Genomic DNA, 25,339 nt, shown 5'->3' on the forward strand with positions numbered 1-25,339 from the left:
TGTATAAGGAGATATAGGTCCACTCCACACAGGAAAAAAAAAGATCACTTCAGAAACAATGCATGACTTATGAATTATACACCTTTTCCTTACAAAATACCATTAGGTGAACTTATAGCACAGTTCTATGTAAAACTGCAATTAGAATTGGGGCTTAAGAAACCATCTTGAAAAATAAGTACTCTGCAAGTAAGTACTTTTATTGGGGACAGACACACTATTTTCTTTTTTAGTCATCTATCTATCTATCTATCTATCTATCTATCTATCTATCTATCTATCTATCTATCTATCTATCTATCTATCTCTGGTAAAGATACATGAACGGTTTGGATTTAATATTAACTATTTCAAAATTAAGCCAAATGTGGCCTTGACTGTAAATACCTTCCTACTATTTGGGTTGGTCTTGTCACCTAAAGATTCTTAAGTTTCTGAGGAGTAGAATTTTATTTATTTTTAAAAATGGTTTTATGCGTATTGCTGGTGGCTCACGCCTGTAATCCTAGCTACTCAGGAGGCTGAGATCTGAGGATCAGGTTCAAAGCCAGCCCAGGCAGGAAAGGCCATGAGACTCTTATCTCCAAAGAGCCACCAGGAAACCAGAAGTGGTAGAGCACTAGCTTTGAGCTGAAAAGCTGAGGCCAATGCCCAGGCCCAGAGTTCAAGCCCCATGACCGACAAAACTCAAACAAAAAAACAAACAAAACAAAAATGGCTTTATTTGTTTGGAGTTAGAGATATTCATAAGTTTTTTTTGTTTGTTTGTATTTGAGTATTCCTCTAAATTAAATATTAAATGGACAACAAGCCAAAATTTAGTGGTACTGTCACACAGCTAAACCCCAGCCATGTACCTGTAATCCAACAAAGAAATTAAATTTTTTTTTAACTGTGAACCAGGCAAATCCTTTGTAGAATATCAACCATCACTCATTTAGTGGATGATTGCCCTCTTTCTTTTCTTTTTAATTTTTTTTGCCTAGTTTTTCTTCATTAAACCCACAGTAATTTTTTCCAAAATTTGCAATCCATTTATCTACCACCATGATGGCATCTAGAAAAATGGGTCAAGGCCTGGGGATGGTGATGCCTGCTTTCATTCCAGTTACATGGAAGGCAGTGATAGGAGGTTCATTATGTTAGGCCAGCTCATAGAAAGTTACTGTGAGACTCTATCTGAAAAACAAACTTTAAAATCAAAAGGGCTGAGGGTATGAAAAAAGGTGAGGCCCTGAATTCAATCCTCTGTATTGGAAAAACAAGCAAGCAAGGAAAGCATAATGAAAAAGAAGAAATCCAAATGGATGCAGTGATGATGCTATTGATGCTATTTAGTTGCTGTCCCTGGATTGTTGGTACCTTCTCTTAGAACACAACTCTTATTGTTAATTTCTCTGTTTCCTTGTGTTTTCTTAGTGTGTGGTGGAACTCTTTCTAATGTCCTTGGAGGAAACTTTACTTCACCAGGTTATAGTAGACTCACTAAGTACTCAAAGAATCTCAACTGCGAATGGACTATCAGCAATCCAAAACATGAGAACTCATCCATTTACATCCAGTTTAACCATTTTTTCCTGGAGAGTCATCAAGACTGTCAATCTGATGCCCTGGAGTTTCGACTGGGTGAGTTCCATCCAAAGTCATGCTGTTTGTATGGGTAGAGATGACAATAACAAAGAGTCACTTGCCTGCTATAGGTACCTAAGATCCAAAAGAACTTTGTTGAAACAAAAACGATTCCCAAGGCAATGAGCAATGTCCTCTTCTTCATGATTAAAACCAAGGATCAAGAGTTGAGTGTGATGGCTTACACCTGGAATCTTAGCTACTCAACCAAAGCTGGGTACCGTGACCCCTCCCAGCTATGTGGAAAGCTGACACTGGGACAGTTCATAGGACTCTATCTCACCTGAAGAAGCTGCATGTGAGGGCTATCAACCTCGTTCCTACTATTGTGGGAACCAAAATAGAACTGTAATATAGATGCAAGCCTGGGGATAAAGTGAGAACCTATGTCAAAATAACCAGTGCCTAAAAATGTGCTTGAGGCATAGCTCATTGGTTAGACACCGCCTAGTGAATGAGAAGTTTGAGTTAAAACCCAAGTAATGCAAAAAAAAAAAAAAAAAAGGAATGAAGGAAGGAAGAAAGGATGAAAGGAAGGGAGGGAGGGAAGGTAAGAAGATAGACTGGACTTGTACTTGGTGAACTGAACTTCTCTTAAAAATTAAAGCCACGATATCCAGCCAGGTGTGGTGGTTCATACTTATAATCCTATCTTCTCTGATGCCATAGATTGGAAGGATCCAAATTCAAAGCCAGCCTGGGTAGAAAATTCACAAGATGCCATCTCAACAAATAAAAAGCTGGGCATGGTGCAACACATGTCATCGTAGTTATCTGGGAACCATAAAGAGGAAGATTATGATCTTCCACTTACCCCATCCCCATCTAAAAAACAACCAAAATAAAATGGGCTGGAGTCATGGCTCAAGCATCTGACTTCCATGTATAAATCATGTATAAATCAAACCTCAGTACTCACCCCCAAAATTTAAAAATAGCACCCAACCAAACAGAACAACTGTATATTCAAGGAAATAAATTTCACTTGCTTTTTTCTAGACCCAAGGCATATTTTTTCATTAGCTTGCTCCTATTGTTAAACAGTTTCTTAGTTAAAAAGTAAATAGGAGCCAGGTGCAGGTGGCTCAAGCCTGTAATCCTAGCTACTGATGAGGCTAAGATCTGAGGATTGGGGTTCAAAGCCAGCCCAGGCAGGAAAGTCCATGAGATTCTTATCTCCAATAAACTATCAGAAAATCGTAAGTGGCGCTGTGGCTCAAGTGGTAAAGCACTAGCCTTGAGCTGAAGAGCTGAGGGACAGTGCCCAGGCCCAGAGTTCAAGCCCCACAACTGACAATAAATAAATAATAATATTATTATTATAAATATTCCATATTGTCACAGATTTGCTTAGGTCCACTTTTTTCCAAAACATAAAAGAAGGTTGAGAGCAGCAAAGCCCAATCGGATGTCAGAGACTTTCTTGGTCAGTTGTTGAAATCACTGGTAGCCATCTTGGAGAACATGGAAGACACAACTTTCCAAGAAAGAGAAACTAATAGTCTGTAGTCATAGACAAAAGACTTCAGAGATTCTTCCTGATTCTGAGAGGCTGAGTGGAGACTAGAGCAAGGCATGTTGTAGTTTGGCAATATTCTCCATGAAATGCCAACAAAAGCTCCCCATTTTTACCGGTCTCAAAACCACTGGCTTAGATAACCCAGCAGAACAGCCATATATTAAATTTCAGTCCCTTAAATGCAGTCAGCTCTCTATTCCTTCCGATTTAAAGGCAGAATACTCTATCTCACTGATTTATTAGGGCAATGATGTTCAGCTGACAGAACAAATAGGCAGCAGATAAATGCGAGCTCTGGAGGTACTCTATAAATGTTAATCAAATTTCTATGAAAAGTAATCTTCATAAAACACAAAGAGTTCAAATCTGACAGTTACGGGTTGGAGTGCTAAATATTCTCTTCATTTCAGTTGATTGAATACAGGAAAGAAATCTTTAAAATCTCATGCATTTTTCACTTCCATTCTGAAGATTTATTTAATCACTATTGATTTTACATTTCTTGTTTTTTCAGTGTTCTATACTTAATGAACTTTAACAAATACAAATAATAGTATTTTAAGTAATATATCTGCGTATGTATGTACATAAATTTAACCTATAGAAATCCCATTATAATACAACTCGTATTTCTGTTTTTTCTCTTTTTTAAAAAAATTTATTCATTGTTATTATAAAGGTGATCTACAGAGGGGTTACAGTTACATCAGTGTGATAGAGTACATTTCAGATAGAGTACATATCACACCTTCCATTGCTCTCTCCCAGTCTTTCCCACCACAAGTTGACTAGTTCATTTTTAACATAGTGTCCAGTGAGTATCACTGCAACATTTGTTCACTGCAACATTTGTCCTACCATTTCTGTGCCTCCCCCTTACCCCCCAAAGACAGATAAATGAACAAACAAGACTCAAGGAAATCAAAACAAAAACACCAACAAAAAAATCCACCCTCAAAACTCCCAAAACCTCTTATTTCTACTTCCTGGAGTCCAGTTCCACAAATACGATTTTATATAGCCAGATGCACATAGCTATTGTGCCTAAGTGATTCCGTCCTAAGAATATCCACCTTTGGTCTCACTCTGTATAATTTATCCTCTCCCAGTGTAATATTTTTTTAGCATCCAATGTGCTTGCTTGTAGATTTAGAGGCAAATTCTAGTAATAAATTTCTTACTCCTTAAAATAAGACATAAAGAATTTATAAATTAATTGCAACTGGAATGATTATATGTTCTATAGTCCCAGTTCTCTGGACATGGAGACAAGGGGCTTGTGAATTAGAAGCCAGCCTGGGCCATATCATGAGAAACTGTCTCAAAAATAAATTAAAAAATAAAAATTCTTTTTATTTCTGTTTATATATGCTAAAACAAATTTGAAAACATAAACTGAAAAAATAAGGAATCTATACTTGATATCTGTCCATAACAAAACTGCATGTTTTTATGGTTGATGTTGTGTTTCTTTCAAGTGGAGGAATTTGTTCTTTTGCAGGTGGTAGATGTGCAGTGAACACGAATGCATCTGAAATTATGTGTGCATTAATGAATAAGTACTTTCTTAGGTGTTTCTACTGAATTCATTAAAGTACATTTCTCTAAAGATTGTAAACAATGCACTTGGTCTATTTTATTCAGGTGATGCTTATGGGCCTCTGATAAACAAATTTTGTGGCCCCACACGCCCTGCATTTCCAGTGGTTATACCTTATTCTCAAGTGTGGGTACACTTTTTCACCAATGAGCGTGATGAGCGTTCTGGATTCAAGGCAAAGTATTTCTTCACAGGTAAGACTCAACAATTAAGGTCTCAATCTCTGGCAATCAAATAATAGTTAATAATTTATATTTGTCTCATGAGAATACGACCTTGTATTTTGTTAGTTTTACTTCTAGGTAGCTATCATTTTGCTGCTCACATCAATGAGATTTTTCCAAGTTACAATTTTTAATCTCTACTATCCAGGAATTTAATTATTTTATACTGGATAATAATTTTGTCTTTAGAACAAAGATACTTTAGAAACTGTGGGCTGGTGGCTTACGTCTATAATCTTAGTTACTCAGGAGGCTGAGATCTGAGAATTGTGGTTTGAAGCCAGCCCGGGCAGGAAACTCTATAAGACTATTACCTTCAATAAACCACCTAAAAGCTGGAAGTGGAGGTGTGGTTCAAGTGGTAGAGCCTTGGGCCAAAAAAAAAAAAAAAGCTAAGGGGCAGTCCCCAGGTCCTGGGTTCAAGCTGTAGGACCAACAAAAACCAGAAAAGGTACTTTAGATACTTCCTATATTCTTATTGGTTTTAGGGTTTTGTCTCTGACATTCTTTCAATATTCTGGGTAACCAATCATTTCTTCAGCAAATGATAGTTTGGGTTTTTTTCCTTTTTCATGCCTTATTTCACTAGCTAGGATTGCCAACATAATGTTGAACAGAAAGAATGATTGCATTATGTTTCTGACTTCCATATGAATGTTTATGACATTTCATTGTTAAATAACTTGGTTGTTCTTAGGTTTCAAAAAACCCTTCATCAGGTTAGAAAAAGTTTATTCAGTTCTTAGTGTACAAATAGTTTTTTTTAAAGTTTTTTTTATACTGAAATATTTTTCTCTTAGAATCATTCTTCCATTTTTTGGATACGCCATACTTGGTCAGGCTGTGTGTGTTGTTCATATTACTGCATATTAGTTGAAAGAGTTTTATGCTGCATTTGCATCTGTGACATTCAGAGTTTATACCTGAAAATGTAGCCCAAGGTGGGCAGCATGACTCCTTGCCACTTCCCGTGCTGATTAGAATGTTCTTTTCTCCCTTTTCACTAACAATCACAATTCTACTAAATGTCAAGCTTTGGGTAAAGGTCTCAGTTCCAGCCCTTGCTTATCTGGAAGTCCAAGGTCATATCTTCTCTTCCTACCTGGTCACCTCTGCTGGTCCACTTATCTGACTAACACACATTTGTGTTAGATTGCTTCTCTGAATTATGTTATACTTCTTTTGGGTAGTTTTTAGAGATTCTCTTTTTATTACCATTTAATTTGGCTCTGAACCAAAATCTATTTTTCTTATGTGTTTATCTAGCATTTCTTCACGACAGGCCCAGAGGAATGAAATGAACTGTAATTTATGCACATAATTGTCCTGCCAGTTGATTTTTTTTTTCTGGTCAAGATTCAAAGCAAATATTTGTACTGAGCCTGAGATATTGCCCATCCTTTAGAAATATATCATCTTTTCAACCTGATATGCTAATGTAAATTTAAAGCAATACTAGAAATTCATAATCAAATAAATCAAGTCTTTAATTATGGAACTGGTAATTTTGTCAAGCTTACCTGCGTTTTTGTGCTTAATTGGTTTTATTTTCAAGAAAGGCAATGTCACTGACTTTGTCTCTAGTTCATTTACTGTCAATTTTGAAATGTGTTCCTTTTTTTTTTTTTTTTTTTACTAACCTTGAGGCTGTGTTTGCTATGTGATTCTATTTCATTTGTTCTATTTGTTTGTTCTATTCTTCCACCAAACTTTGCTGTTGTTCATTTATTTGTCTGTTACTTTATTGTATTTATTTCATTTACCATATTTATTGATTGTATCATGAAGTATGATAACTCTAAGTACTATTTTGGCTTTATAGTTTTTTTAAATTGTATCTTATTTAGAGTGTTATGCATATAATTTCAGATTGTGGTGGAATCCAGATAGGAGAGAGTGGAGTGGTCACAAGCCCAAACTACCCAGGCACCTACAGCAACTCCTCCCACTGTGCCTGGCTGTTGGAAGCCCCTCCGGGCCATACCATCACCGTGAGTTCCTATCCCCGGGTAAAACACTTCTAAGACCAGGGAAATATCGTCCTTTCAGTTACCAAGTGATCAGAGTAGGTTTGATCATCTTCTCTCTACATTTCTCTCAGTAGAGGACAAAAAGTGTATAATGAGGATTGCAACTATGTTTTGTGTATATAGAAAACAATCCCAGTTGTAGGAGAGAGCGAGCGGCACCTTCCTGGTTGTGGCATGAGCTACTATTCTAGACAAATAGACTGCTGATGTTCTCCAAATGACCCCAATTCCTAGAACCATACCCTGTCAGGAAATCCTGTAAAGAACCTTCAATTCAGGCACCAGTGGCTCATCCTACCTCTACGGTTAGCCAATGAAGAGAGTGAGCTCCAAAAGATCATGATTCAAAGCCAGTCCAGGCAGGAATGGTTTGTAAGACTTCAATTCTAAAATAACCAGCAAAAAGCCAGATGGTAGATACAGCTCAAGTGGTAAAACACTAGATGAACAGCAAGCTAAACAAACAACAAGACCTTGAGTTCAAATTGTAGAATGGGAAGAAAGCAAGAGAGAGAGAGAGAGAGAGAGGGAGGGAGGGAGACAGAGACAGAGAAAGAGAGATCCTTAATAAGTAAAGAAAGTGAAAGGAAAGGGGAATTAATAAAGAGACAGGAAGTCGGTGCCAGTGGCTCATGCCTGTATCAGATGCCTGTACTCAGTAGGGTGAGATCTGAGGATTATAGTTCAAAGCCATCCTGGGCAAAAACAACCCTGTGAGACTCTTATCTCCAATTAACCACACAAAAACCAGAAGTAGAGCTGTTTGTAAAGTGGCAGAGTGCTAGCCTTAAGCAAAACAAACAAACAAACAAAAAACAACCCCAAACAAAGAAACAAACAAAAAAACACACACAAAAACTCAGTACCCAGGCCCTGAGTTCAAGCCCCATGACAGACCAAAAACAAAAAACTAAACATTACAACAACAAAAATCCAGAAGAGACAGGAATACAAAGACAGGAGATTTGGAAGGACCCTGCCTCAATGTAGACACTCATGTACAACTCCTGGTGCTATATGAGTTCTTTTCTCTTCTGCAGCTTACCTTTAGGGACATTGATATCGAGAACCACGTGACCTGTTCCTGGGACTCCGTCACTGTGAGGAATGGTGGCTTACCTACGTCACCCATTATAGGCCGATACTGTGGAACTTCCAACCCTAGAACCATCCATTCTGGTTCCAACCAGCTTCTGGTGTTGTTTAACTCTGACTATTCTGTGTCAGGTGGTGGATTTTATGCTACTTGGAACTCACAAACTTTAGGTAACAGAAGCTTTCTCTGCACTTTGTTTTGTCTATTATGCATTTTTTCTTAACTAATTTAAAATTTGTCATCCCTTGCTATCCAACTGGGATTAATTTCAGGATGCCAGCAGCTATCCAAGTCTACAGATGTCCAAGACTATAAAATGGTGTGGCTATCTCAAGTAATTGGAATGAATGTTTGATTCCCAAGTAGTTTAACATTTTCAGAGCTTAGAGCCAGAATGCTGAGTTAAGAACAAAATAAGTTGTCCACATCATCAGGACCCTCAATTTATATGTTGTCCCTTGATTAATAGAAAGCTACTGAGTTTTTATAGGTGATAAGATGAGATTTCTGTTTTAGAGCAACTGCTGTAGTTTGCAGGTTCTACAGTACAAACCTATGATTTGAAAAGGTATGTGGCTCAATGGTAGAGTACTTGCCTTGCATGCATGAAGCCCTGGGTTTGATTTCTCAGCACCAGATAAACAGAAAAAGCCAGAAGTGGTGCTATGGCTCAAGTGGTAGAGAGCTCCCCTTGAGCTGAAGAGCTGGTACCCAGACCCAAAGTTCAGGCCCCATGATCAAAATAAAAAAAAAAAAGTAAACCCTATAACTCTTCTAAAAAAAGGAGTTGTATTGGATACTGTATTTAGAATCTTAAATATGTTACAGGACAATTGATCTTGGTAGAGCCGGTTATTAGGAAGATATCTGTAGAACAAGTCAGACCTTTGTCATTAAACCACTGTTGCTTTTAAAGTCATAAAGGAGTTTTAGATAGGCTCCTTGTATCAATGGACTTAAAGGGAAATCATTCCAAGAAAGCCGTAACTTCATTTGTTTGGGAGTATGAAAATAATTCTAGGTTTTTCCTCCTTTAAATTTCTCTGATATGTTATCCATCAGTCAGTTTCAATATGGCTAAATGGAATAATTTCCTCCAATTCAAAATCATTTTCTCTAGTCCTGTAAATTAGAGTGAAGTTACAAGTGAGTTTGAATTGCATCCTCATGTGTTAACGAAAATAAACGCAGAATTTGCATTGCTATGGTATAAACGCTCCTTCCCCTCAAGGGGAGATTAAGGTATTGCAGTTGTTTGAAGACAGGATACAGTGTCTCCTCTCCATAGTAAGGATTAAGTGGTCTCTGCTGAGATGTAATAAAGCGTTAGACAGGGGCTGAAGTTTCCTTTCTGTACCTTACATTTGTTGTGTTCTTTTTATATCCCTGCCCTAAAGATAAGTCATGGGGATGGAAAGATATACTGAGATCTCATGTTTAGAAATGTAACTTCTCTAGCAGCCCTTGCTTTCCAACATAATTATTTTCCTTGAGGACTGATGATTTTTTTTTCATGAAAAAAAAATTCCAGGTTGTGGTGGCATATTTCATTCAGACAGTGGCACGATCCAATCGCCATACTGGCCTCAGAACTTCCCGCCAAACAGCCAATGTTCCTGGACAGCCATTACCCACGAGAGCGAACACTTGGAGATCCACTTTGACCGCAACTTCCGAATCCCCAGCGCGGATGCACAGTGTCAGAACAGTTTTGTGAAGGTTAGCGCGCGCTTGTTTACTTTACTGGCGGCTAGCTGGGCCTTGGGAACATAAACACCCAGGCTGCAAAGGACTCAGAGTCATCTCTCAAAGAAAGGAACAGCTTCACTGCTTAGATTTCTTGGATGTAAAAGGGAGACAACTGTACTTGGAGTTAAAATTTGATTTTTTGTTTGCTAATGCCTAAGAAAAAATAGCTAAACTGGGGAGATTTTTCCCTGAACTTTGTAAAATTCTCATGATCACCACTGATTCTTTTCTCCTTTGGAAAAAAAAAGGGGGGGAAGCTATTTTCACCCCCTTCTTTCTGTCCTTCTTAGCTCCCTTCCTTCTTTCCTTCTTCTCCTCACCTCCCTGTTTTCCTTCCTTCCTTTCCTTTCTTCCCTTCCTCCTGCCTTTCATTTTCTTGCTTCTCTTCTTTCTCTCCTCTCTCATCTTCTCTTCCCTCCTCTCCTCTTCTCCTTTCCCCTCCCCTTCCCTCCTTTCTTCCTTTCCCCTCCACTCCCCTCCTTTCCTCTTTCTCCATCTCCTTTCCTCTTCTTTTCTCTTCCTTTCCTTTCTCTTATCCTAAAGGATAAGAGAAGGAAGGCACTATCACAGGCAAAAATTTAACATATGTTGCAAAAATTACAGAAAGTTGGAGAACTTATTGAAGCTTGTCTTGGCCTTTAAGAGCCTACTCTCATAAACAACCATGCGCATTAACATGATGCCAATGTGGTGGTTAGGATTCTACTTCTCTTGAGTGATCCATTCTGTTCACACGGCAGGAACTTTTCACTTTCTACTGCTATGGGCATGACTGGATCATCTGTCCTCTTCTGCTGTGCTGGTTTCACTGTATTTGTTGTGTCACTAGGAGACTATGCATTTTAGTGGGAAGACCACTGATCTTAAGGTCACACTATCCTGAAATCCACTTGTATTTTCTATTCTCACTATCTGCATGTTCTTTTATGAGTTAATTAAACACTTGGGCTCCAAATGATTCACCCATAAAATGATACTTTATGATGGCTTTTTTAAGCAGAAGTATCTGATATAATGACAGAAACAGCCCTCAGAACTTGGAATCTCAAATCACTTCATGAGTAGAAGTAGCTTTTAGTTTATTGTCAATGTTATTATTTCATTTCATCTCTCAATTTATGTTTTATATCTTAATGACCTATGGTTCCTCTTTAAGTAAAAATTCAATACTTAATATAAAATCTCTACATAATAAAGTACATGGAGCATACACTTTCCCAAATTGCTTTTCACATGAGATAGGTGAGCACATTACTGGTGACAAGAGGCAATACTGTATACACAGACACAACTTCTCTAGTTGGAAAAGTAGAATCTGAAAAATGACTCAGGCTCATTCCTCTACTGGACTGACAACATCACACAAGCCCAACACTAGTATCAAATTGGAAACTTTTCCAAGGGTAAATCCCTGAAGACATACTCTATCTTCCATGGAGCTTGAGACTTTTCTTTCTGCTAGAGGTTGCCTGGGTGAGAAGAGCTAGTAAAGACACCCAATGGGTATAATGTGGTGTAATGTGAGAGGTTCCTGCATGTCTGTGAGCTGAGACTTGCCTTCCCACCTGGAGACACAGGGGCAGACCGGTAGAGTGGGCAAAGAGTCAAGAATGTTCTTTGTCCTTTCAAGCCAGTGATGGGCCACTCCTCCCAAAGATATTGGAGCAGCAAGAGATTATATGGGTCTTGAGTTGAGAAAGACACAGAGTCCCAACAAGGTGAAGCAAGCTCTACCTCCTCAGACAATACCAGCAAGATTCTATGAACCCCAACAGGGGCATATTAAACCAGACAGGCCGTAATGATTTTAACAGTTGAAGATCCATTAGAGTCACAGCCCCATCAAATGAGCAAGATCACAGATTAAACTTAAGCAGGGTGACATCCTACTACAAATGCAACACTTAAATAGAACCCAGACTTTCCTAATATAATAAAGAAAATGTCCAGGACACAATAAGAAATTTTTCATCATAACAAGAACAAAGAAAGAGGAGGAAAAGCTAATGTTGTCAACACGGCAATAAATCAGATGTGAGAGTTTTGTGACAAGTATTTTGAAATAACAGTTATGCAAACATTTGAACCATTGCTGACAGGTTCTCTTGAAACAATTGAAAAAAGAATAGAAAATTTCATTAAAGAAACTAATTACAATAAAAAGCCAAATGGCAGTTAAAGAATTGAAAAATACAATAGGAATACATAACTTACTGTTTAGGCTTACTAGTGAAGTGGAGATGACAGATAATAGAATCTGCTGGAGGATGGGACTTTAGATCCCCCCCACCCCTGAAGAATTAATAGAAAATAAACTTTAATAGAATAAGAATTAATAGAAAATAAACTTTAAAACATATTAATAGAGACGTAGGGACCTCTAAACAATGTTCTCGGCACTACTACCCTACTAGAGGGAAAGGGGTGCAGGTGGGAGAATAATTAAAGACATACTTGAAGGCTGAGGTAAAATAATTGTTGACCATGACTTTGACAGTTATAAATTATCCTTCAGGAATAAGGGAGAAATATAAACTTATCATATAAAGGAAAACAGAAATTATCCCTAGGGTACTTACCATTGAAGATTGTTAGTGGAACTTTTCCAAAGAAGCTGGAATGGTACAGGAGTCTTGGAACATTAACATAGAAGTGAAAGTACTAAATGCTTCAGTGAAGGAAAAGACATACAGATTAGAAAAAGAAGAAATAAAACTATCAGGATTACAAGTATGACTGTTTTCAAGGCAGAGATTTATATAGTATCTTGAAATGGCATTATTTTTAAAAAACTTTTTATTATTATTTTAAAGGTGATGTACAGAAGGGTTATGTGTATGTAAGTCAAGTAAAGGATACATTTATTTCCTTTTTAGAAAAAAAATTTGGACAATGCCCAGTATTTTTTGTGCTCATCCTGGGGCTTAAAATCAGGACCTGATGTTTTTGTTCTTTTGTTCTCAATGCTAGTGCTCTACCACTTGAGCCACAACTTTACTTCTGGCTTTTGGGTGTTTATTTGGAGCTAAGAGGCTCATAGACTTTTCTTCTCAGAGTGGCTTCAAACTACTATCCTTAGATCTCAGCCTCCTGTGCATGAGGAGTAAAAGTGTGAACCACCAGTGCCTTATTGAAATATCAATCTCTTTTAACTGGAAGACAGACAGAAGTGAGAGTTAGTGGATATTCTCAAGTCAAATGTCAATTGCAAATTTATTGATTTCAACTGAAGTATAAACATTCTAACCTTTATGAAATTGTTCATTTAAAAACTTGAGAATCTATGGCTCATTTCTGTAATCTTAGCTACTCAGGAGACTAAGATGTAAGGATCATGGTTTAAAGCCAGCTTGGTCAGGAAAGTCTGTGAGACTCTTAGTTCCATTAACCTACCAAAAAAGTCAGAAGTGGAGCTGAGGCTCAAGTCGTACAAAGCACATAGACAGCACCTAGGCCCCAAATTTAAGCCCCAGGACTGGTTAAAAATAAATCCTTGAGGTTCTTTATGGCAAATGTTTAGCCATTTATATGTTTCTGTTTAGTGAATATAGTGCAGGTATGTATATTTATAATTTTATAAAATGCATATAACTTATCAAATACATGTTTATAAAATGTATAAAACGTCTTCAAACTGTTTCACTGGATAGTTGACAGTTCTTAAGAGGCTCATTAGGTAAAATTGAAGTTTTAGATAAAATTTGTCTTTCCTGACATTTTTATGGACCATAGCCATTCAGCAGGGCATCTGCGCTATGGTTCTCAGTAGTCCTGGTGCCCGGCACTGCAACTTTAATAAATGGCAAAAATCATTTGTCTGCCTGGAGATGACCAACAGGGGGTACTCAGTCTCTGGAAATCAATAGAGATGATCCAGGTTTAAGGAACTGAGTAATACTCCATCAGCACTATGAATCAGAACTCCTTTATACCTCTTTCCCTGGACTGATTTCCCAGTTGAAATGTTTCTTTATGGCTCAAGATATTATTGCTCTTTTCTTTTTTGAGGACTATTCTCAAAAGAGATATATTTGCCACGAGTAGTTTTGTATACTTTGATATTGAAAAATGTTGACTAATCATTATATCCAGTGACCAGGTTTTCTCATGGGGTGGTAGAGAGTTTCCTATGTATTACAGATTGTTTATTAGCATCCATGTCCTCTTCCTGCTAGTTATCTTCCCTTCTACAAATGTGATGATTAGTAATGCCCCCTCGTATTACCTAGTCTCCTTTGAGAAGAAACTGGAGAGATCCTATAAAAGAAATCACTGTCCAAGCCAAGTGCCAGTACTTCATGCTTATAATCCTAGCCACTCAGGAGGGTGAGGTATGAAGATCATGATTCAAAGCCAGCCTGGATAGGAAAATCTATGAGAATCTTATCCCCAGTTAACTATCAAAAAGCCAGAAGAAGAAGAAGAACTGTCTCAAGCTGTAGAGCTCTAGCCTTGAGCAAGGAAAGAAACAAAACCCTCAGGTACAGCACCCAGGCCCTGAGTTCAAGCCTAGGACTATCACACCACACACACACACACACACACACACACACACACACGTGAGGGAGAGACAGAGACAGAGAGACAGAGAGACAGAGAGGGAAACTATTTTTTAAAAAAAACCATTGTACCATTTGCCTGTGTTTTATTTACCTCCCATATTTTTCTATATGTTCATGAGTATGGTTAGTTTGATGTGTGAGTTCATTCAAGTGTTATCAGGAAAAAAGTAAGCATTAAGTCTTGTTCATGACCCTGCTAGGTGTGGTCAGGAACGGAGGAGACCAACGACACCCTGTTAGCCACCATCTGCGGGGATGTAGCACCAAGTCCTATTGTCCTGCCTGAAAATACATTCACTGCCGTCTTCCAGTCTCAGGAGATGCCAGCTCAAGGATTCAGCGCTTTCTTTTTCAGCCGTAAGTAGCACTGAACACCCAGCCCACCGGATAGGGAGAGAGTACAGGAGCCAGTGGCTCTTGCTTGTAATCCCCGCTATTTTTCTCATGAAAACTATATATAATGTTTCTCATGATAACATTAGATGGAGGAGAGAGCTATGGAAGGGTGAAACTGATCAAGATGTACTCAGAAATGGACGTGTGGCATCGAAACCCTTTTGAGCAACTATTTAAAGATAATAAAATAAATAAAAATTTAAAAAATAAAGTAAAAAAAACCTGAAGTGTATTCAAGTGGCATTCTTGTACAAATCACTTTTGGTCAGTTTTACTGCTTCCAGAACTGTAGTCAACTTTTGCTAATTTTCCTCTTAAGCATATCTTAATACTAAAGAATTTTCAATTTATGTGTGGCAAAACTTTCCTAGAAGATATATGATGTTCTTATTTTGCATATTGGCTTGTCTTAACACCAAAGCTTCCTTCATAGAGCTAGTTCTTCTTTCATTTGGACTATCTTAAGAAACTGCCTCTAGAAAACTTAACCACCTTTTCCTTACCAAGGAAACCACTGCTACCTGGAGAACAAGGTTAATGATGTTCTTCATTCCTCTGCAGGATGTGGACGCAATTTCACTAACTCTATGGGTTACATCCTCTCGCCAAACTTCCCAAAGCAGTATGACAATAACATGAATTGCACCTACATCATCGAGGCTGATGCTCAATCTGTAGTCTCCTTGACTTTCGTGAATTTCCGTTTAGAAGGTAAGGTTCTTTTCATTTGTTTTATCACTCCTGCAGAATGAACTGAGACTGTGTGTTCTTTGACTAGCATCTCTATCTCTCTTCTGCTAGCTGCCAGCATCTGGTGGCCACCTTTCTACATTGTTTCCATGAGTTCAGATTCTTCCCATGTTATGTAGAAGTGAGATTGTGCAGTATGTTGTCTTTCTGTAGATGGCTTATGTCACTGAGCATAATGTCCTCCAAGTTTACCCATGCTGTCATAAACAATGGGATTTCCTTCTTTTAAGACAGAGTAGTATTCTAATTGTGTGTTGTGTGTGTATGTGTGTGCGCGTGTGTGTCTGTGTGTGTTGCCTACTTATCCATTAAAGGCCACTTTGGTGAATCTATGTCTTAGCCATCATAAGGCATGCTGCAAAAAACATGAGAGCATAGATATCACCACATGCTTGTCTCCTTTCTTGTGTGTATGTTTTTATTCATATATATATATATATATGTATATATGTGTGTATATGGACATATATCTGTGTGTGTATATATATATATATATATATATATTTGGAATTACTTGTATATATATATATATATATATATATTTGGAATTATGTTAGTTTTACTTTTAATTTGTTGAGGAAAGTTGACATTATTTTTCCATAACAGCTGTGCCAATTTAAATTTCCACCAATGTATAAAAAGTTCCCTTGTCTCCATGTCATAGCTAGTATTTATTGTTTATCTTTAGATAATAACCAAGGAAGATAAGTATATTCTTAAGTAAATTACAAATAATCCTTAAGGGAAAAGCAGAAGCAGAGACAGTTAAAGGGCAATTTATCCAACTTTTAAGGAACACAGTACTCTTGTATACATTCTAACCAAAAGTGAAAACAAAGTGTAAAAACTCAGATTAAGTATCACAGAAAGAAAATAACTCTGAAATGTGTTATATCTTAGCAGACCATTTAAGTTACTCATTTGCATTTATACTTAACACACACATACACACACACACACACACATACACACACACACACACAGTCATGCCTATACTGTAAATTAAGCAGTGAGTGAAACTATGTTAGTGAGGCAAAGCAGGTGCATGAGTCGGTAGATGAATGAGATTGATTAATATATTTCTATGATTAAAGATGACCATTGCATATTATTTCATCTCCCTTTCTCTGTGATCTTCATCTCCCAATCCGGATTCCTCAGAGCTGAAGTCTTTGAACACAGATTCGTCTCTGTGTGTTTCACAACTCTAGAGAACAGGCTGGCAACAAGTTGAACAGAAGAACTGCTGGTTTGGGCCAGGATCTGGCTAATTATAGATACAAAAGTTGTTTAATTGGTCCTGTGGCACAGGAAGTAAATTGTAAATCCCTGCAAGTAGATGGTTATATTTAACCAGTCAAAGTCATACCTATGTATGTAAAGTTTATCCATATATAACATAATTAATCTATAAGTTTGTCAAGCTTCTTCTACAGAGTCAAAATTTCACTCTATTTGGGTTAGTGTCTTGGTGCAGAGAAGAGTTACACTTAGGATAATGCTCTAGAATGCTCAATGTCCAAGAAATATAATGCTTATAAATGCAGGATTGACGCCAATGGTATGTGTGTTAGTTAGTATAAGGGACCCTATTCCTGCCTTAAACATTAGCTCCTTGAGCTTAGTGGACAGGGTCGAATAAAGAGCAATCATACTCTAGAGTTACTGGCAGGCACTGTGGGGGAGAAATCACAGCATTTTAGGATGAGTCGTAATGTCAGCCCAACCACATGACTGTGGGCAAATCACTCCTTCATTCTGATAACATATAGTCATATACCACATAAGGCTGATTCAGTGGACAATGGTTTACATGGTGGCAGTGGTCCCACGACACTCTAGAGCTTAGTGACATTGCTGCCATCCTGATTCATGGAAGTTCTCTAAATGCTGAAGTCACCTAGTGACACATTTTTCAGAATGTTAAGAGTGCATGACTGTACTTCTAAAATGGTAGTTATGAAAATCTATTAATGCAATTTCAGTGAGGAATTTGCTAATCCCCACCCAGTTGAACAGACTGATTTTTTTTTTCTGGTTAGATGATACCCTTGTGGTAATGTCTGTGACATTTCCGGTGTTACAAGTACTTAGCATTTTTAAACTGCTAAGTGGATAATTTCTGGCTGTAGATGAATTGAATTACGATGAGTGCCCAAAGGGCAACATTAATCAAGTTTATAATTAGATTCTTATCACTGACCATATCAATGATGACAGGTATTGAATACTAAACGCGTGAGAGATTCATTAGCTACAATGAAAATAACCTTTTCTCCATCCCTTCCTGAGGGGACCTACGTGCACTTTTTATCCTGATACAACTGAGAATCGATCTAAAGGAAGGTCATAGTTTTGCTGAAGGAACATTGGTCTTTCTAACTGCTCTGGGTAGCAGGAATTTGTTGACTCGGAGCATTTCTGATCCCAACATACACACACACACACACACACACACACACACCAGAAAACCATTTCTGATCCCAACACACACACACCACACACACACACACACACACACCAGAAAACCATTTCTGATCCCAACACACACACACACACACACACACACACACACACACCAGAAAGCCACTGTTGACGGAGGGGGAGCCAACACACTCTGTAACTGGTATATCACAAATGGCGGAAGTGACATGGAGAAGATGGGCTCTCCTGGGCTGCAAAGCATTATGGGAAGCATTCTTTTCCCTGTATTGTGTCTACTCAATGCTGATCACTGGCTGGGGGATCCAGGCAGATCTACTGCTATGTAGCATTGCTTCACACAGTTGCCAGGCCTACCAGGAAATCCGGACTTTTCAGCAGCCCACTTTGCACTCATCACAGAGGACCTTGCTCTAAAACGCTGCTATTTCACATCAGCTTAAGCATCTCTAGCTTAATCATTTTACATTTCCCATGCTACTATTAATTAATTAATACTAGACTATTAATGTTTATGCTTATTGGGGAATAAGGTGTTGTTCAATATTTACTTTCTTTTCCCAGATATTAAGTAACCCAGAAGTATATTTTTGTGAGCTGCCCTCAAGCTACTGAAAAAATCATGTCTATTTTCTTTAACTTTATAGATAAAAGTATTCAGCAAATGAGATAACCTATGGCAAGACAGTGCTTTCAACCATTTCTTCTACCATTAAAATTTAATATAGCTAGGACCAGTGGTTCATGCCTATAATCCTAGCTGCACAGGAGGGGGCTGTGACCCAGGGTTTACAGTTAGAAATCACACTGGACAGGAACGTCTGTGAGACTCTTATCTCCAATTAAATACACAAAAGCTGCAAGTAGAGATGTGGCTCAAGTGGTAGAGTGAAACCCTTGAGCAGAATAGCTCAGGGACAGTGCCCAAGCCCTGAGTTCAAGCCCTAGAAGTAGTAAACACACACAGAAAAAGGGATGTAGCATTACTTCATCTTTGTGATAATGAGCGGTTTTGATTTTTTATTTTGTGCTAAAGATATGATATTCACAGTACATGTTTCTAGCCCTTGAAGTGTTCTCTCTTTTCTAAAGACTGGGTCTCACTATATATTTCAGGCTGACTAGAACTCTCAATTGTCCGATCTCTGCCTCCTTGGAGTGCTGGGATTATTGCCACACAATACCACTTCTACACTATAGGAATTTCAGATGAAACTCTGTATCTAGGTCAACCACAAACTCAATATTTCTCAGATCCAGGGTAACACTAGAGACACAATGACCAGTACTGAAGTACTTAGTATATGGGACAGGGTTCACCAAAAGGCCAAGTGCTTTTATTCATTGTGCTCAAGGTATATTCTCTAAAGTCCTCAGAGGGACAGACTAGATTTCCAGAGCAATTGGCTGGGAAGACCTACCTAGGGTTTGCCTAAATTCTCATTGCTTAGCTTAGAAGTCCTGGCTTACAATCTGCATCTAATGCAATACTCAAAGGAGAAGGAAAGAGAATTTATTTTGGAATTGTTTTTTTTGGAGCTTTTTCTCAACAAGAAGCATAATCATTGAGTGTCTCTAGTTGTTTTATGTCACATTTCCTTACTTTTTGGTTTCCTTTTTTGGTGGCTGCCTGACTTGAACTCAGGGCCTGGGTGCTATCCCTGAGCTCTTCAGCTCAAGGCTAGCGCTCTACCACGTGAGCCACAATGCCAATTTTGGTTTTTGAGTGGTTAATTGGAGATGAGAGTCTCACAGGGACTTTTCTGCCTGGGGCGGCTTCAAACTTTGATCCTCAGATCGATCTCAGCTCCTGAGTAGCCAAGATTACAGGTGTGAGCCACTGTTCCCAGCAATTTCTTTCCATTTTTTTTGTGGATTTTTTGAAAGGTTGTTCAATTACTTGCCTTTTTTTCTTTTTTCTTTCTCATTTCTTTCTAAAAAAATTAACAATTTATTACAAAATAAATCATTTTCTTAAGAAATTGGGTAATGAGTAGTGCTGTGGCTCAAGTGATAGAGTGCTAGCCTTGAGCTAGCACAAAGAGGCTCAGAGACAGAGTCCAGGCCTTGAATTGAATGATACAGAATGTTACAACTACTGAATTCTTGGCTACTGATGTTTATATGAATGTTGGAAAGGACTGTTCAATAAACAATAAGCACTTTTGAGTGATCTCTCATAGTAGGAGTCTCTTGGCCATGCATAGCTTTGAGCAAAGTTTCTCAGGAAGGGAGCTATTGGCATGTTGGCTAGGGTAATTTTTTTGCATCAGGAAGGCTCCAGATGTTGGTAAGTTCCTGTACATTGAATTATACAAAACACACACACACACACACAAATACAAATGCAAAGGTATCCCCTTAGGAGACAAAATTGTAGTTTATAATCACTGAATCAAATGAACCATTTTGTAAACAAAGAAAATTCTGGATGGATTGAAAGTAGACAGTGTCCATTCTGAAATTCTCCCTTTTCTCATGACTTATCTTCGGTGACTAGGCTTTCATCAGTACACAGAGCTCCATGTTTACAGAGCATAATACCTTGATACCTTCAGTGTCCTTTCAATTCCTCCCCCAATGGTAGGAATTGTCCTAACATTTTGCTTTTGTGTGTATTGCTTTGCTTGTCTGTGTTGCTTGGGATCCTAATCCTGTTGTTCCCTGCTCTGTCCAGCCCGCTCTGCCATCACCGGAAGATGTGACCATGATGGCCTGCACATTATCAAAGGCTACAGCCTCTCCTCTACTCCAATTGCCACTGTGTGTGGTTCTGAGACCCTATCACCCATCACCTTGGCCGGTCCGGTATCACTCAATTTCTACTCTAACTCACACATCACAGACTATGGGTTCAAGATTTCCTACAGCATATACCGTGAGTAGTTACAATGGTGATTTTTTTTTCTTGAGTAATTCACACGAGGCATTTTATTGTGGCTCATCACACATCACCACATCACCAAAAAAAAAAATTTGGAGACTTCAATGGAAAAAAAAAAAAGATCAATTAGGTACATGGTACAACAAATACTAAGGTATTTAGAAAGAGATATTCCCATAAACTTTGGATGGACCTACTATCTTAAAATCAAATGAAATGTCTTTTTAAAGATATAAATAAATATTGTTACTGTCTTTAGATTGTTTTTTGGGGGAGGACTGGATTATTGTTTTGGGGGGGCTAGATTATTCTGAATTAACCCAAAGCATGTTTTATTTTCCAAATTATTACTGTGAAAACTAGTATTTCTAAACTTAGAAGAAATGTAAGAGAATATCTTTATGAAAGAAGTTTTTGAAAAAATATACAAAGGACCCTAACCCTAAAAGCAAAGACTGACATATTTAATTTTTCTATCATGTATAATCTCTTGGTAGCAAAGACGAAGACAAGCCACCAACTGGAAAGGGATGTTGTAGTTAAAAGATAATCATAAATCTGTATTTCCCTTTCTCAAATCACTTTTCTCCTGCTGGGCTTCTCTGCTATCAGTATTTCCCCCATAGTTTTTCCACTTCAGTGAAAAAGGCACACAATATTGTAAAAAGGTTTCCTGGTCTTATCTTGTCTTTACTGGATTAAAAACCCTTTGCAAAAAGTAGAATGTTAAAGAGTTTCCATTCAATTGAATTACTTTTCTCACCCATAAAGAAAAAATGCTCACTTGACAATGAAAACGACCTACCTCCATCTTTCACATTTGCTGCTCTCTGACTTCTGATCCCAGTCGTTGGGTTTGTTGACTAGAAGTGAACAATTAGCATGTCTCCCCACCACACCCCCATCCTAGGGACCAAAGACAGGGACTGAGTGTGGGTTTTTTGTATGTTTTGTCTTTGTTTTACAAATACTGTTTTGGATTGCTAAACCCCTACTTTCTTCTGTTCTTTATTTCTTCCTTTTTCTAAAAAAATTATCATATTGGGGAAGCTATTACTTTATTTACTTCATAAACAATTATGTGGCCCTGGTGGTTTATCGATGCCTAAATAAGTTTATAATCATCCACTGCCCAGCTTTGAAGTCAGTATCAACCCCACTTCTCAAGCAAGACTGATTTACTAGGTATATTGAACCTTTACCAGTCTCACAAATAAACACAGATAAAGAACACTTACAAGATAATCATTTGACCCACAGAGGGGACCAAACCAGAATGTTCCAAGAATGGTTTCTAATACTTGACATTGTGATGTCCTATCCCTAACAGAGAAGAACTAAATCTATATGATTTAACATTTCTAGAATGCAACCTTCCCCAAATATCTATGGCTAGAACATGCCTTGGATTGTGTCTGCTTCCTGCCACTCCCTAGCTACCCAGCACCCTCTGTTCCTCCCACCTCCTCTGGAGCCTTCTGCCTGCCTTTTATTTATTTATTTTTTTTTATTGTAAAGATACTATACAGAGGGTTACAGTTACATGAGTGAGGTAATGAGTACACTTCCTCTTGAACATTGTTAGCCCCTCCATTGTTTTCCCCTTCCCCAAAGTTCTTTTTTTTTTTTTTTTTTTGATTGTGATTAAGTGATTACATAGTTTCTAAGTCACAAGTTCATTCTAACTTTCCTGGAACAAATTGTCTATCACAGTCTGTAATATATAACAGTGTTCACATGTTATACACCATACATGTGATCAGCAGCGTGGGGATATTTAGTAGTGGTTCAACCAGATGAGCAGGAGTTCTTTGTTTCTTAAGTCCTGTTAGTTTTGTCGTATCACCTAACATTTTGGATTTATCATCCACTTATCAGGGAGACCATGTACCGTTTGTCTCTTCGCTCTTGGCTTACCTCGCTCAACATGATTCCTTCTAGCTCCATCCATTTCCCTGCAAATGCCATTATTTTGTCATTTCTAATGGCTTCTGCCTGCCTTTTAGAAACATCTCAAAATCTCTGTCATCTCTCCTACTTTATCAGTTAAGCTGAAGGAAAGGACCATTACATCTCAAGATGTGAAATGTTCTTTATGACTTTCAATCGGACTTGACTTGTTTCTGAAGCGTCCCTTAAACCTTTCTTTCTTGTTTCTATTTCTTTATGGTCTGTTATTTCTTACCCAGTGGTAAACATCAGAATTATTACTAAACACACTTTCTTTAAAGTTATTGTTGTCTCTTTTAGAAAAATAATACCATAGTACAGGATATTTCAAACTTAATTTTCCACCCAGCACTATAATCCCAGCAGCTCAAGAGGCTAAGATCTGAGGAGCAAAGTTCAAAGCCATCCCAAGCAGGAAAGTCTGTAAGATTCTTATCTCCAATTAACCACCGGATAAGGCTGGGATTGGAGCTGTGGCTCAGGTGGTAGAGTGTTAGTTTTAAGTAAAAAAACTTAGGAACAGAATCCTGCCCTTGAGTTCAATCCCCAGTAATGGCATACACTCATAAATACACACTTTTCCATGCAGTGAGTATTAATTGTGTGTTTGTGCTCCTTTGCCTTCTGTTGCAGCCTGTGGTGGTGAGTACAACGCATCCTCTGGAACTCTCAGGAGTACTTCCTACTCATTCAAAAACTACCCAGACAACCTTTATTGCTTGTACAAAATCACCGTGAGGGAAGACAGAGTTGTTCAACTCAAGTAAGTGAGCCTCAATCACTTTCAAGGCAAACACTTTCTGCTTTATTCAAAGAAGAGCTATCTGTGACTGACAGAAAACCTGGATTCTCACTGGTCTAGAAGGAATCTTGTAGAGAAAGAGATCAAGGGTTCTCATTGCAGTGAAACCTGGGAAATGGACCTCTCAATTTCTATGCAACACTATGGAGATTCATAGGAAATCATTGGTACAATTATTGTTACAAATTGTTACAATTTCCCAGCAATTCCAAAACAACCAAATGGTTGTCTTGTGCTGAGTCCACACTGAAATACAAGATGGTGAGAAAGTAGATAAAAGTTGTTGGATATTTATGATATACCAGAATTATTGCTTAGAACTTTCCTATTTTATTCTTTTTTATTCGTTTTTTTTCCTTGTCTTTCGGTTATAGGGCTTGAATTCTGGGCCTAGGCGCCATCCCTGAGTTCTTCAGCTCAAGGCTAGCACTCTACAACTTCAGCCACAGCACCACTTCCAGTTTTCTGATGGTTTATTGGAGATAAGAATCTCACAGACATTCCTGTCTGTGCTGGCTTTAAACTGTGATCCTCAGATCTCAGCCTCCAGAGTAGCTGGGATTACAGATGTAAGCCACTGGCTTCCTATTTTATTCCTAAGAGTTCTGCAATAGAGATCAATATTTCACATTTCATCAATAAGAAAATGGAGACTCTCTGAGAGCAGAGTATCTTTCCCAACGTCATATACATTTAAACAGAGTCAAACCTGAATCCCTAGCAGGTATCTTCCAAAAACACGTCTCTGTGCTGACTCTCAAAGACGAATTTCCTATGAAAATTATTTCTTCTGGGAAATTCACTGTTTCTGGAACACTTCTAAACTAGTTCTGTACGAGATACGTTATCTCTCTTTTTTTTTTTTTTTGGTTGGTCGTGGGACTTGAACTCTGGGCTTGGGCGCAGTCCCTGTGCTCTTAAGTTCAAGGCAAGTGCTCTACCACTTGAGCCACAATGCTACTTCCGAGATACGTTATCTCATGAGGAAATTCTCTTTCTTATTCTGCTTAATCTCAGTAAAACTGATGAAGGACAGACCACTTTCTATGCTCCAGAGTAGATCAACAATGCCTGCCTGTGCCTCAGATGACATAGAGCTAACACCTCGGTGTCCAAAATAAATAGGGCATGGCAGGAAATTCTGAAAGTTGGTCTGGTTCATGGAAATATGGGATTTTCCACACTGCAGTTTGATGGGCTGGGACTCTAAATATTTCCCATTCCCCTATTTGTCTGTGGCTATTTTCTGCCCAGAAGACAATAAACACTCTACTCTACCAAGGACCTCATGTATGTCAGCTGGTGAGACAATTTTCACCGAGCTCAATTTGTTTCCTTTTTAGGACCTAGGGATAAAAGAAGAGGAAGAACTTCCAGGTTCCTACTCTGATCAGGCTGTTATAACATAATACTATAAGATGAATAGCGCATAAAACAACAATAGTTCTCATAGTATCGGAGGCTGGGAAGTCTGGGACAGGTATCTGGTGAAGATCCACCTTCTGGCCCATCTAAGGTCCCTTCTATAAGTCTTTCTTGGGCCTCTTTTCTTTCATAGGACCAGTAATCCCATTATGGGGGCTCTGATCCAAAGACCACAGCAGATAATACTTTCTCTTTGTGTTAAGGTTTTAGTATAGGAACTTGGGGAGACACAAACATTTAACTGACATCATAACAAGGAATATATATATATATATATGTAT

The 25,339-nt window shown here is 38.1% G+C and overlaps 1 protein-coding gene across 1 annotated transcript in view; it reads left to right on the top strand.

Annotated features, from left to right (window-relative positions):
- Nucleotides 1-25,339, top strand: part of Cubn (cubilin (intrinsic factor-cobalamin receptor)) — a 250,702-nt gene that overhangs the window by 193,658 nt on the left and 31,705 nt on the right. Inside the window, exons 50-58 of the mRNA XM_013014602.1 lie at nt 1,420-1,626; nt 4,793-4,942; nt 6,842-6,963; nt 8,043-8,268; nt 9,630-9,817; nt 14,610-14,766; nt 15,367-15,516; nt 20,675-20,875; nt 23,465-23,594. Of these exons, the coding sequence (XP_012870056.1) occupies nt 1,420-1,626; nt 4,793-4,942; nt 6,842-6,963; nt 8,043-8,268; nt 9,630-9,817; nt 14,610-14,766; nt 15,367-15,516; nt 20,675-20,875; nt 23,465-23,594 (1,531 nt within the window). The remainder of the gene's footprint in view (nt 1-1,419; nt 1,627-4,792; nt 4,943-6,841; nt 6,964-8,042; nt 8,269-9,629; nt 9,818-14,609; nt 14,767-15,366; nt 15,517-20,674; nt 20,876-23,464; nt 23,595-25,339) is intronic.

Source organism: Dipodomys ordii, unplaced genomic scaffold, assembly GCF_000151885.1.
Source record: "Dipodomys ordii isolate 6190 unplaced genomic scaffold, Dord_2.0 Scaffold24, whole genome shotgun sequence".
Classification (NCBI taxonomy): Eukaryota; Metazoa; Chordata; class Mammalia; order Rodentia; family Heteromyidae; genus Dipodomys; species Dipodomys ordii.